Consider the following 13559-nt stretch of genomic DNA (forward strand, 5'->3'; position numbering starts at 1 on the left):
ACATGGCTTAGGTGCGTATCCGGCTCCTTAAAGCCACACGAAGCCCACTGAAGTCAACGAATCGACTCCCCATGATTTCACTTGGCTTTGGATCAGGCTCCACGCGATCTACGTAATAGCTCTTGGCTGTGCCCGTTATGTACTGAGCGAAGAGGAGAGATTTGCTAGGGATTAATTCCTGCGAAAGGAAGTTACTTAATATGGAGCATCTCAGGGAACAATGTGATGTTTTGATAGCGGAGACCACTTGTGATTAAGTTCCACACCATACTAAAAGGTTTTGGGCCTGATCCTATTGCGTGCATATAGTCCAGAGCAAAACTCACCGGGAGCTACTGAAGTCAATAAATGGGGGGCGGAAAATCATCTTTATTGTGGAAGGGAAGTTGGTAACTTTCTGCCCAGTATAATTCATACACTAATTATTTACTATTCCAAACTGAGAGCACAGGGAAAGAGAACTCAGAAATTGCACCTTTCTGTACCTCCTCCCGGGGTGGTTTGTGCTTTTTGTTTTTTGATTACACTCTAGTTCGGCGCCCTCGGTGGGACTAACCGGGGGGACTAACCGGGGCATGCCTGTATGCTGAGGCTGATATAAAGGCTGGGCTGGTGCGTATGATGCTTAATGCTCTTTGGGCTGAAATATCATTTTCAGTCTGTACAAAGTCTGCTCAGAGTCTTGATTCCAACAAAAATAAAGGAGACCTTTGAGATTCCGGAGCACACTTCACGCTTTGCTATTATTGTCACATCGTCATCCAGTTAGGCCACGAAGCCTCCATTACAATCCACAGAACTGAGTAAGAGAAATAGGGGAACCCGCCTCCATACCAAATCCTGGAAGTATAAAGGCAGATACCCCTTGAGCGTTACCAGCAAATTCCTTTTGAATGCAGGGACTGCAAAGATCAATGCCCTCTCCCCAGCTAAGGGCATTTAAACCAGAGGCAGAGGCGCAGAACTGATGTGTGAAGCTCTGCGGGCTGGTAACCAGGCACTATGCAAGATATTTAGCATATTTAGCACGCCTAAGATACTGACCACCTTCACTACTCGTCATTCCCTTGGTCTGTCTCACTGGACACAACTCCTATAGAGCTTACATTCAACACAGGGGCCCTTGCAAAAGCGGCAGATTTTTCTGCAACCCCTGGTTAAATGTCCTGTCGGCGGGGGGACGTGATCGGGGCTGGTGAAAAACGGGTGCAGACTGAAATATCTGTAAAGTACCACAGGACCGATGTATTTGACAAAGCTCAGAGAAATCCCTATCTGTATAGCCAAGCTTTGGCTGGGGACTTTGACATGATCTCTGTGAGAATCTCGCTAATTTGCCTCGATACTTTATAGGCACAATGCCTGTAAATGGTTGTTTGAGAAATAAACGTGGAAGTGCCAGTCATTACACCCCGGCCTCCGGTTTGTCACGTGGTCCTCTTCTTCTGGAAACCCTTTCTTTCTGTTTGAATGTGGAAGTGCAGCCTACCATGCTGAACAGGAAAATACAGTGTAAGCCCATGGACAAAGAAATAATGCACGAAACCGTTCTCTCATATAGGTGAGGAGGGAAAACTTTTCCTCCCCTCCCCCCGGAGGATTTTTACAACCTTAGGATTTTATATGTGAGGTTTGTATCTGTTGTAGACACATCGCCAAAATGTCTAGAGTTGCAGGGATCACCATGCTTTGAGTCTCCCTCAGATGGATTTATAATTAGCTCCCTTGCATGCTGGTTAAAAGAAAGCATCAGTAATAGCCTTACACTCCAACTGGCGGGAGCTCTCCAGATTTGGAAGCCCTGACGTCCCTCCCCCGCCCCAGTCCTGTGTCTGTGCTGTTTGGCTTCCAAAGCTGCCATTCGTTTTCAATGCGAAGGCCCCGTGGAATGAGGGAACAGCCTTCGCAGCTCTCTGAAAAGACAGCTGCAGATTTGGCCTGGACTCAGGTCTTAAAAGATGGACAGGGCAAGTTTTGGCGAATGGAGTTGAAATAGCAGGAGGGATCGGGGTAAAATAACTATCAAATCATGTGCACAGCAGCAACCTAGAAAGGAAGCTGGAGGAGACAACCCTGCCAAACAGTCTTAAAACCCCTCTATTAAGAGTGTGCCAATAAGGTCAGAGCTGCAGAGGACGCATGTACATAGCTGTAAAACCCTGCGAAAGTTATTGATGGAGACAGGACTCCAGAGAGGCGGCTAATTTTGAAACCCTGGTAGTGAATTGTTTGTAATAAAGCCGCTCACAAAGCAGACTTGGGTTCCTTGCCCTCCGCCAGCCTGGTGGAAAACCAAGGAAACCCTCTGACAGTGGTTGGAAGGTAGATTCACGGGCAAAAATTAATTCAGCGAGAATTAAACAGGAGAACAGGCACCTATGGCATACAAGGGGCACTGTTAAGGTCCAGTCTTGCTGTCTGGACTCACGCCAGTGGCTCCACCGAATCGCTGAGCTCAGACTTGATTGGGCCCTGGCCGAGCCACGCTCAGCAATGTGCAAATTGGGGACATTCTGCCTTATGGTTCACATTCGGCAACAGACTCCCCTGGATTTGTTGCTGTTAAACAAAGGTATCTGAGCAGTTAAATAAAAGCCTGAAGACGAAAGAAACAGATACCGCCGGTCACGGTTCGTGCCTGTCTCTTTCTACTTCCAAACACCGCCAGTGAGCCCCCCCCGGAAAGCCCCTGCAAATGCTCTCCGAGAACTGCGGGGCATGGCTTGCTCTGTTTCCCTGTAACGCTGGCTTGAGCCAGGGGAGCCTTTGAAGCCCCTTGCTAGGAACAATAGCTCTGGGGCAGACAGGCGGCACAAAGACGGTCGGAGCACGTGGTGTTCTGGAGTTCTGACCCCGCAAGTTCTGTGGATTTTTACAAGCTGTGGGAGCGGCTAGCGCAGAGGGGCGTTGGCCCAGGACACTTTCTGGACACTAGCTATGGAGTTCATCACTGGTCAGGCAAAAACTCGCCATTTCCAAGGGAGCGGTAGCAGCGGGCAGGCTGCGGGCCTTGCTGGGGCCGGAGGAAAGAAGGGGGAGATTGGTTCTATTAAGAGTTCATCAATCACACAATGGGCACTTTTCACTCGACAGCGGTTCCTCCTACTTCAGCTCGAGTCCGGGCCAGCTGGGATTCGACCAGCAACCGCAGCCTGAGGAGACAGAAACCGAAGCTCACAATACCGCAGTCTGATATTCACGGGCTAGCGCTCGGCATTCAACTGCCAGCAGGGAGGATGCAACTGAATCCTTCAAGTCACAAAACCGAAATGCCAAAAGTGACCCTGTGGTCGGGATAACAGCCGCCTCAGACTGCCCCCTCTCCCCATAATTTTGCCCCTGAAGCTCATACACAGCAGTGCAGCCTGCCCAGGATAAACAAGGTGGCCAGGTGACCTTTGCCTACCTTATTTAAATTGAAAGCCATTAGAGGTTCGGTCAGTGGTTCTGTACGCGTGGGGGGTACGGGTGCCTCAGGGGGTACACAGGGGTCTTCAACTCATTTACACATGTGCATAGTTTTACAACAATCTACATAAAAGTATTATCGACCTCAGGACAAACTACAATCCCATGACTCGCTCTTTTATAGAGCTCTGCGTAGAATACACGGACACGGAAATACAAGACGTACGTTCCAATTGTTACACATTTATAAGGCAAATTGAGAAAGGAAGCCATTTTCCAGTAATAGTGTGTTGGGAGAAATTTGTATTTTTCATCTGATGTTAGAAGCAAGTAGTTTTAAAATGAGGTGAAACGTGGTGGTACCCAAGATAAATACACTCCTGAAAGGGGAACAGTAGACTTCAAAGACTGGAGCCGCTGCTCTACGTGATAGCACTGAGAACATCTTAATTGGCTCCTATTTTCCTGCTCTCCCCCTCACTTATAAAAACAAATCTGGAACTCAGCCAGAAGGCTTTAGCACAAAAGATGCAACTAAAACTTTTCCCTTAACGAAAATCCAAAACTTTTGGGCACTTAAGGGGCTCACATTAATGTGCCAGAGTAAAAAACGCTTAATTTGTTAATTAATTAATTAATTATTCTTGTGCCTCGCAAATTCTCGGGTGGAAAAAAATTGTAAGTGGGCTTGAAAATAAACTTAGGTATTACAGCAACTAACCCCCCCCCCCAAAAAAAAACTTCTACAGAAGTAACTGGTCCTGTGATAGTACTTCAGAATAGGGAGTCCCACAGATCTAAACCGGATTGGACCCGGATCAGCCACAGTACAGTCATTTGCGGTCTTTCTATAACATAAAATTAGAGAAATCAAATAAATTTGTCAGCGGGGGAACAATCAAATTACTTGGTGTGTGTGTGTGTGAACAGAGCAATTGTGAAGTAAGATTTTGCATTCTTTCCCAGGCCCACTCCCTTTAAGAGAGATTGGAAGCGAGTGCACCTGTGGCTTATAAAAGGGGGGAAGGAGGGCGGGAAGGAAAAGGTGGGGACAGCAGAAGGTTCTGGGAGAGGAGGTTGGCGTGCTACAACAAAGCTGTAGTGCTTTAGCAGCCTTCTATAGGGTTGTTGTGCGTAGAAGACCTTAGGAGAGTCTGACCCTTCAGGAACCAAAAGACACCAATCAGGTAGGCTGGGAGTAACTCCCCAAAAGCAAGGAAGAATGTGAGTGCATCTAGAAGGCTTTGCTCCCCTCTGGGGAAAAAGGGTATAAGGCCAAGCCTACTCTGAGACACCAGAGAGAAAAGATGCCCGGTGGGAAAGCTGGAGAGACCTAATGCAGGTTTCCCCTCTGGGTGAAGAAAAGAAGCCCCAGGATTGAGTGCTGGTGTGAACAGTAGGGGAATGTCTTACTGCCTTTCGAGTAACAGTTTATTGAAGGAGCCCTGGAGAGGGTAAGCTGAAGTCAGGTGCTGCAGAAGCGTGCATGGCCAGCAGGGCGGCGACAGGACAGATGTGCTTCTTGGCACACCCCTCCCCACCCACCTAAACAGGACTCGCAATGTTGTTAAACCATTGGTTCGCATAACTCTCACCCCTAATCTTTCCCAGAGTGTTTATAAAGTCCAAGCAATATGAAAAGGGGAAGCAGAGGCTCAGTACCATCAGCCCAGATCTTATTTCAGTGACACCGATGGGAGAATTGCAGAAATTTTCCATATTTATGCACAACAGGAGAGAGTTTCTGCAGATAAAGACTTTCCTCCATCTGTGGGAGGTTCTATTAGTCTTCCAATTTCACCTTCAACTGATACATACAGAGAGGCAAAATCCTCTTCAAAACTGCTCTAAAGGTCAACTGAATGAGCACCTTTCACCCTCCTCAGTCTGCAGAAGTGAACTGCCTTCACAGTGCATCCATGTTTTTCCAGGAGCTGAATTTGGATTCCATCAGCTAATGCCAGTTGTCCAAATACAGTCCTTACTTTGTCCAAAACTTTACAAAAGACACTACTTGCTCTAGGCACTACAGTTTCTTCCTTCAAATACCCTGATTTACCTTTCCATGCCATCACCTATAATCTGTTTTTTTAATAGCAGATCAACAAGTCATAATATTTTGGCAAATTCTGACAAACATTTATTATAGTTTTTGGATAAAATGTACATGATCAATTTTCCTGCAGAGCCACTTTAAAACATTCCCTAATATTTTCAAGTGATGGTGTATACTATGCAGTATACTTCTCGATCCATCAGTAACTGTCCCGAATTAACACCTTATCTGTTAAAAAAATCAGACAGGAAGGTGGGAGAATCCAAGTACATATCTGGACTAGTGTTTTCACTTCCTTAGTTTCACAGAAACTCTGTTGCATCTACACCAGTGTGATACAAAACAACATCCTCAGCGCTTTTCTAGATCACATTAAGATGATCACATTAGTGTCAATATCGGAAACGGTATTAAAACCATCAAACATGACCAGCCAGGAAAACACTTTATTTGCCAGCTAGGGCCTGGAAAATGTAAGATTTCCTCTGGAGAAAAGGATTCAAACAGTCAGCATCGGGAAATCCTGCCTCGATTATAAGATTTCAGTGGGAACTGCATATGGGACTGGCTCGTCAGTAGACATAAGTATTCTATGAGGTGGTTTGGGCAAAGGAAAACGAACTAACTGACAATAAGGTCGTGGGGTGTGACCTAGGGGGATAAAACGCTTGTCGGGAGAGAACAGAGTCGTGGGTTCAAGTCCGGCTTCTCCCGGGTTGGGATGGCGGTTTGGGGCAGGAGGGATAAGGGATGCTCTGACGGTAAGGTGACAAGGTAGTTCCCTGTGTGGCCTAGGGGATAGGGCGCTTGCTCGGGGAGAACAGGATTGTGGGTGTTCAAGTCACACCCACCTCCCTATGGTTTCAAATAGGGCCGAGTCCGAAGTACTCAGACTCTGCTTACCTAAGCTACCTTTGACTTTGTTGGAGGTGTACTTCAGCATGGCCAATAGTAGCAATACTTTTTAAACAAGTGTCTGGACTGTCAGACTTCTTGTATTTTAGGTTAATATTTGTGACTCCAGCTTGCCTTTGGAGTGAATTCTATTAAGTGACTGGTGTTTGTGAAGAGGACGGGCACTACTGTTTACACCCTTTGCTAAACTACTTTCCTTTAGGCTTTTTCTCTGGCAGGAGGATGTCACAGCACACTTGCATGCTAGATTCCACTTATTCCAGACAATGCTTGGCTTTTACCCAAACAGTCTCCCGTTGGCTGTGGCAGCTGGTCAGCAGAAACTCTGTGCCAGTGGTTTTCTGAATTCATGCTTTTAGCCAGCCTAGCACTTTCTACTGACATCACCTCTCCCACTAACTGTGAGACTCTCTTCCATCCCTGAACTTCCCAGGATTCTCTGCCAGACTAGCCCCTTTGGGGAAAACCTGGTGCTTGTTTGGAGCTGCTGAGCCCCTCCCGCTACAATGAAAATGGCCTTTTCATAATTCTTTTGATCTCAGAGAGTGCGCGGTAATTTTATAACATACAGGTGTGTTCACCCTCATATCACTATTGTCTGGATTTAAATTGACACAAATCCAAAACCCAAATTTCCTGAACACGCATCAGCTGGCTGCCTCAGTTGGTTAAATACACTATTTTCCCTGGGATCATAACGATTGAGTTCATAGCTGGATCAGCTGCAAACTGAAATTTGAGACTCCCATTATGGCGAATCTCTGACAACATAGTTTGTAACTGTTGGAAGACTGTCAATGTGTATTCAGCGAAAATCTAACCCACAAGTCTGTGTTCCCAGTAACAAAGTAAAAAATTGTCAGTTGCTTGTTTTTAATGCAGTTGCATAGACGACAGTATTTTTCTAACTGCAGTAACTCTTCATTTAACTGCCTCAGAAAAGCGCTGATTTGCACACTGCTTTTGTGTCCCTGAAATATCATCCAGAACATTTATATTCTTCTGCATCTGTACCTTAAAAAAGGACAAAATTGATGTTAAATACATTTCAGCCCCATTAAATTGTTGTCTGCGTTGAATGCTTAAAAGCCAAGGCTTGAGAGAGGGACTGCAGAAGAGTGGCAATTGTTCTACTGTTAGAATGGCCAGCTACTGAACTAACCCTAATGTTTAGGGTGAATGGATACTGAGCTGTTTGGCAGGGGCGGGGGAGAGCAAACGCTCTGGCTCGTCGCTGCAAATCACAGGATTTATCATTGTTATTCAAAATAAAATTTTAAAAGTCCTTAGTTTGAAGGGTTGAAGCATTTCAATGGACATAAACAATGGGTAACATTTCCAACATAAGTTCCTAACCTTACAAATTGTTTTATTATTAAATGAAAGGCTTCATTTATACTGCCCTACTCATTCCCTTCTTTTAGATTGCCTTCTTTAGACCTCTCTTACCTTCATCAAGGCCTGGAATCCAAGGTTTGATTTGAGCTTCAAATACAGTGGTGTCCAACATGCTAGCCACTAGCCACATATGGCTATTTGGCCCATCGAGTGTGGCTAGTTGGCTATAGTAGTAACCACTATATTTACGTTTTCAGAATGTGACTAGTTCGCTATAGTAGTAGCCATGAACTGATTGGACACCAAGGTTCTACAACTTCCACTGGGAGCACCAGGATAAAAGTTTGCAAATGTGCTGGGGACAGTTGCAGGTGGTCTGCTGCTCTGGAGATCAGGCCATCATTTAGGTCAGAAGGCGTCAGTTTTAGGCATGGCCCCTTAACTCTAAACTCCATTAAAAATCTCAGGGGGAGAGAACCTGATTCCACATTGATTACAAGACTTCAGTGGGAACTGAACATGGGATGGGACCTTCAGTAGAACGAAGTAGTCTATGAGATTGGTGTGGAAGACTTATATATCCAATAGGGAATGATATTGTATTGGGGTGAGAATAGGGCTGGAATAGGAATGTGCTTTCTTCCCTCTCTTAAGAGACTGCCTCTGAAATTTGTAGACTTCTCTTGTAGAGAAGGAAGCTTATTTCAACTGCAGCCCCACCCGGTTTCCAGGCGTGGGCTACATGATAGGTGCCACCTTTTTTGACATGGTTTTTAACTCCAAGAAGTACTCGAGATGATATATAAGCCATTTGCCTTTTCAGCACATCTCGACTTAATGCATACTAGACTTGGGTTGAAATAGAGCCTCGGAGTTCATGAGTCCACTTCTCAAGTTCTTGAGTGGTCTATACTACTTATTGCAAGTGCATTGTAACGCTTGAGGAAACCACAATCACTTGTTTGGTGGAGTCCAATCTTCCCCTCTACCAGATTAATTCCCTACTGCCCAAGGAAAATGAAGTTTAAAAAGTTTGGTAGAGCACTGAGCTTTACTCTAATCTCTTTCCTGTTTTCTTTGCGTGCGTGTGTGTGTGTGCTGTGCCAGTCATAAACACTCAGTAAACACTATTGTATCACCCTGGGGAAAATGAGAGCCCATTAACATTGTGAGCCCTCGGATTCACTTACAAGAGACTATAAAGCACTTATCTGATGGAGCAGGTCCATTAATTGCTGTGACGTGCAGTAACATCGAACCCCTTCAGATCTGAACTGGCTGCCGGATGCGTTTTAACCTCATATTTCTTAGAAAACTCCCCATGCAGGAGAGGAATCACAGGTACAGCTGAGGATGAGAGATCACAAAGTTGACAAAAGATTGTTTTCGCTATGTACTGCACGCAGGGGGTAGATTATAGTGCAGAGAGCATGCTAAGAACCCCTGGGGCTATAAGGTACATGGTACCAAACGTACAAAAAACTTCCGCCTTCTCTGGGGCTGACAACGGGAAGGCAGAGCTCTAGCTAAGCAAGGCGTGAGCGCTAGGTTTGGCCAGGTACATTCAAGGCTTGGAGAACATTTCTCGTGCACGTGAAAGACTTGGCACTGATCAAAGGGGCGGGAGTTCACTTTAGGGCACCGCCAGTCCTTTTGCCTCCCGACCGACACCGGCCCGATTCCAAGTCCCGCGGCGTTCTAGAACCACAATCCGGATTACAGCGGCGGTGCCAGGCAACAAGTGAGACTCAGACCACTTGTCCCTAGGGTGCGCTGGAGAGGCCCGCGCGTGCATTTTGCATTACTCGCGTTTATCCCGCTCTTCCTTCCCTGCCACCTAGTGCAAACAGAGCTCGGGGGCAGCGCCTCCCCCCGGCCCACCTTCAGCTCCCTAATTGCCCCAGCCCGTCGTCTGCGGGGCGGCTCCGGGCCACGACAGCCCCCTCCCCCCGCAGTCCCAGCGCTGCCTGGCTCCCCGCTCCTCCCGTGGCCAAGTTTGCGCCGGGGCAGGAAGCAGTCAGCAGCACCCGGCACCCTTGAGCTGGGCTCTGCACGGCGGGCTACGATTGGCCACCGGGCGGCACGTGCCAGCCCCCGGCTCTATATTAGGACAATATTTACCTCCGCCGCCGCGATGGCTCTGGGAGGAGCAGGGCAGGGCCAGAGCAGCGGGCGCCTGCCCCGCGCCCCCGGCCGCTGGCCCAGCGCCGCCCCGGGCCATGAGCTCCTACCTGGAGTACCTGTCCCGCGGCGATGCGCTGCCCGCCCCCCCTGGCTTCTGCCCGGCAGCCCCCAGCGCTTTCGGCCTGCGGCCCTCGTGCCCCCTGCGCGGTGACCGCGCTCACCTGGGCAGCCGGCTAGTGCCAGGAGCAGGGGCTGCGCCCGACCCGGCTCCGCAGCCGCGGCCCGCAGCGGCCTCTCGCTTTGCGCCCTGCGCCCTGGCGGGGCTCTACGACCCCGGGCCACCTGCTGCTGACTTCGCCGCCCTGCCGCCGAGCTCCGGCTACGCCCTGCCCCGCGGAGCCAGCGCCCAGGTGGAGGATGCCGGCGGGGGCCACTTGCGCTATGCTACATCCGTCTTCTCCGGTAGCGCATCGCCGCTCCCGGCCGGTTACAGCGCCCTGGCCCAGCACAGCCCCTTCCACCCCTGCCTGGAGGCAGGGCCGGGGTTCCAGCGGGGAGCCTTCCAGAGCGTCTCCCCCTCCCCGGGCGCCTACCCCAAGCCCACCTCTCCGGCCTCGGGGGGGCGCGCAGGGGGCGCGCTCGGGACCTTCGAGTGGATGAAAGTGAAGCGAAACGCACCCACGAAAAGTAAGTGTAACCCTCGGGGGGCGCAGGGCCGCGGTACCAGGAGCGGGGCGCGCGCCCTAAGTGCTCGGAGCGAAACCGGGCGGGTCTGGCTCGCAATGTCCCTGGGCGCGTCCTTATCTACCCCCTGAGCTAGGAGCGCCCGCCCGCGATAGCGCTTCGCCTTTGGAGCCCAGAGACCCGGCTCCTTTGCGCGGTGCCTCGCTCTCCCTGCTACTGAACAAGCGGTTTGTGTTGCAGGCAAACTCTGCGCCTCTGGAGCGCCCAGCCCCCCCAGCCTCGTGCGGACCCACTTCAGCACCAAGCAGCTGACCGAACTGGAAAAGGAGTTTCATTTCAATAAGTACCTCACCCGCGCCCGCCGCGTGGAGATCGCGCACTCGCTGCACCTCAGTGACACGCAAGTGAAAATCTGGTTCCAGAACAGACGGATGAAGCAGAAGAAACGGGAAAGAGAAGGGCTCCTGGTCCCTTCCCCTGTCGCATCCCCCTGCGCGCAAAGCCCCGCCAAGCCTGACAGGAATTCGGGGTCCTCCTCTCCTTCCCAAGACTCCTGCTGATGCTGCAGTGCCAGCTGTTGTAGCAGCCACTGGCGAGAAATGAGGAACCGCTTTTTAGACACTTCAAAGGATGCTTCGAGCATCTCAGCAGTGTTAATCCTGCACAACCCGAGCAAAAAATTACTACTCTCACTAAGGCTACCACTGCCAATGAAATATTTGTGGTGTGTCTACGTAAGGAATTGTGTCTTGATTTTTTTTATGCAGGACTGTAACAGTATATAATTGCTCGTTATTGCAATTTGTTTACATTTTATTTATGGGTATATCAGGGAAAACTATCAGTCAAAACACTCTCGGCCAATGTCCTCATTGGCCCTATGATTTTTTTTTTTTTTTTTTTTTTGCTAAAGTAGCCGGCATACCTTGTGCCTCTATCCTTTTAAAAGGTCAAACAAGACCACGCAAAGTCCTCTAGCTTAGAAATATATATGCAACGAATTTAAATTAAGAGGATTGTTGCTATGAGTAAGAGCCAAAGAAGTTCTGCACTGACAGAGAAGTTTAACATTTGCACTACAAGGTATTTTCAATTGCTCCTACTTTTCAATGTGCCTGAATGAGAGAAACAATCACTATTCGGATAGTTCAATACCATCAAGGACTTCTGACCTGGTAAATGTCAAATCTCCGAATTAGCATCTTTGTCCGGATTTGTATTGTATTTATATTTTCTGAACAATAGGCTTTGTTTTGAATAATTCTGAATCGAATTGATTGCTAGAGCATGGCTGTTGGTTTTTATTAAAAAGTAAAATATAAAGTGACCCAGGCTTGGACATTAGTCAAATGAATACATAGTTACAGAACAGATTCAAGTGAAATGGATGTGGGAAGGTTTTGGTGAATAACGTTAGCATCATTGCTAGTTTGTCTTTATGCCTTTTGCCAGAGTCATACTTTGCTTCAGTATGGCTTGTATACAGTAAATACAATGCTTTCTGCCCCTTTTCTGATAGCGGTTTTTTTTAAAGACACGCTGTGATTACAAAAAGAAAGGGGGGGGGGGGAAATATTGCTCTTTTCCCACCTTGGCAGTGCAAAAACTTATAGAAAGGTGCTGTGCAAACGGTAGTCCTGATTAAAAAAAAAAAAATAAAGGTAGAGCTAAGCGGTTCGCAGTAGGGTTCCCGCACATCAAAGAGGTGTGAAGGGCCGAATTCACATGTCCAAAGATAAGAATCACAAAAGAGAGAAGAAGTAAAAAGGGCCTCGGACATGGCCCTGGTTCATAAGTTCAATGGCTGGCCTTCACTTTCGCATGGAATTGCTAAAGACTCACGCGAAAGACTCGCCTCTTGTTTTCTCTAGTAAATCACTGAACTACAAACCTTTGAAAAGCATCCCACTATCCATTCACATGGGCGAAATATTTTGATTACCCATGACATCACCATCCTCTTATAAAAAGCGGGGGGAAATAAATGCATCACACAACCCCTGCTAAAGCAGAGCTGGGTTACAGTGAACTCAGAACATTTTTAAAGCCAAAACGCAAGGATGTTAAGCATGAGGAGAATTTAAAAAGAACTTGATGGGAAAATCATGTCACACTTGTAAATATAACGGGAATATGATTCGTATGTATTGGGCCATCTGTCTTTCAGCCGTGTAATGCTAATTAGGTCTCGGTTAAAACAACAGAGGACCCACAGTGATGTGTCGGTATTTCAAAAGGGCTCCGGGCTGGGTGCATTTTCGCTGACCTCCGGTCTCTCCTCCGGAAGTCTTTGATATGGCAATGCACCCAGCTTTGAAAAGCACCGACATCTACAGCCACAAAAGTGAAACAGTTTCACCAAAGCCCTGCTATTGCTTTTTCCAAAAGAAATTATTTGAAAGCCTCTGTCCTCCCCGTTCCAACACACGTCTGAAAGCACCCGGTGGTTTCACATTCACACCTGGAGGGAGGAATAAATCTGGTCTCCAAGTTCTGCTTCACATAATACTCGAATGTCTTGCGTGGCTGTCCGACTCCATTCAAACCCTTTTGCCCTGGAATCCAAGGCGCAAATCCTGCTCGTTTTGATCACACAAAACCCATCACTGCCCCCGTTGAGAGTTGTTCGGAGCGCAGCAAGTTTTGGCCCCAACTCCATTTTAATTGAACTCGTTAAAAGGGGCGTGGACAGCTTGTATCCCACCCAGCTCCCACTCTCCAAGCAGAGCAAGGTCACAGGGAAGAGACAGAAAAGAGCAGAAAATATTTTATCCTTTCAAGGTTTTGTTGTTGTTGCCACCATCACAAAGGATAGTATCTCTAAAAGCTCCCTGTTGCTAAAAAGTACCTGCCACTCCTTATCTGTTCTCCGCAGAGCCCTTGCAAGAAGGCATGCGGGTTTGCAGCCCAGGGCCCTAGCCTTTACTGCATCCCTTTGTTTTTCCCAAAGTGGACCGGTTACTCCAAAATCTGAACAGCACTTAGAATAAACGTTTGACAAGGCATATCCGCACCATTGAAGAGAGGGGCTATT

General features: G+C 48.0%; 1 protein-coding gene across 1 annotated transcript; it reads left to right on the top strand.

The window, feature by feature from the left end:
• The first annotated feature begins 9813 nt into the window (after window positions 1-9813).
• Window positions 9814-12642, top strand: HOXD1 (homeobox D1). The gene is made up of 2 exons (XM_006119463.4): window positions 9814-10528; window positions 10766-12642. The coding sequence occupies exons 1-2, from the start codon at window positions 9937-9939 to the stop codon at window positions 11083-11085; spliced, it is 912 nt and encodes a 303-aa protein (XP_006119525.1). The 5' UTR covers window positions 9814-9936; the 3' UTR covers window positions 11086-12642.
• Window positions 12643-13559: the final 917 nt, after the last annotated feature.

The sequence above is a fragment of the Pelodiscus sinensis genome, chromosome 7 (genome assembly GCF_049634645.1).
Source record: "Pelodiscus sinensis isolate JC-2024 chromosome 7, ASM4963464v1, whole genome shotgun sequence".
NCBI classification, from domain to species: Eukaryota; Metazoa; Chordata; order Testudines; family Trionychidae; genus Pelodiscus; species Pelodiscus sinensis.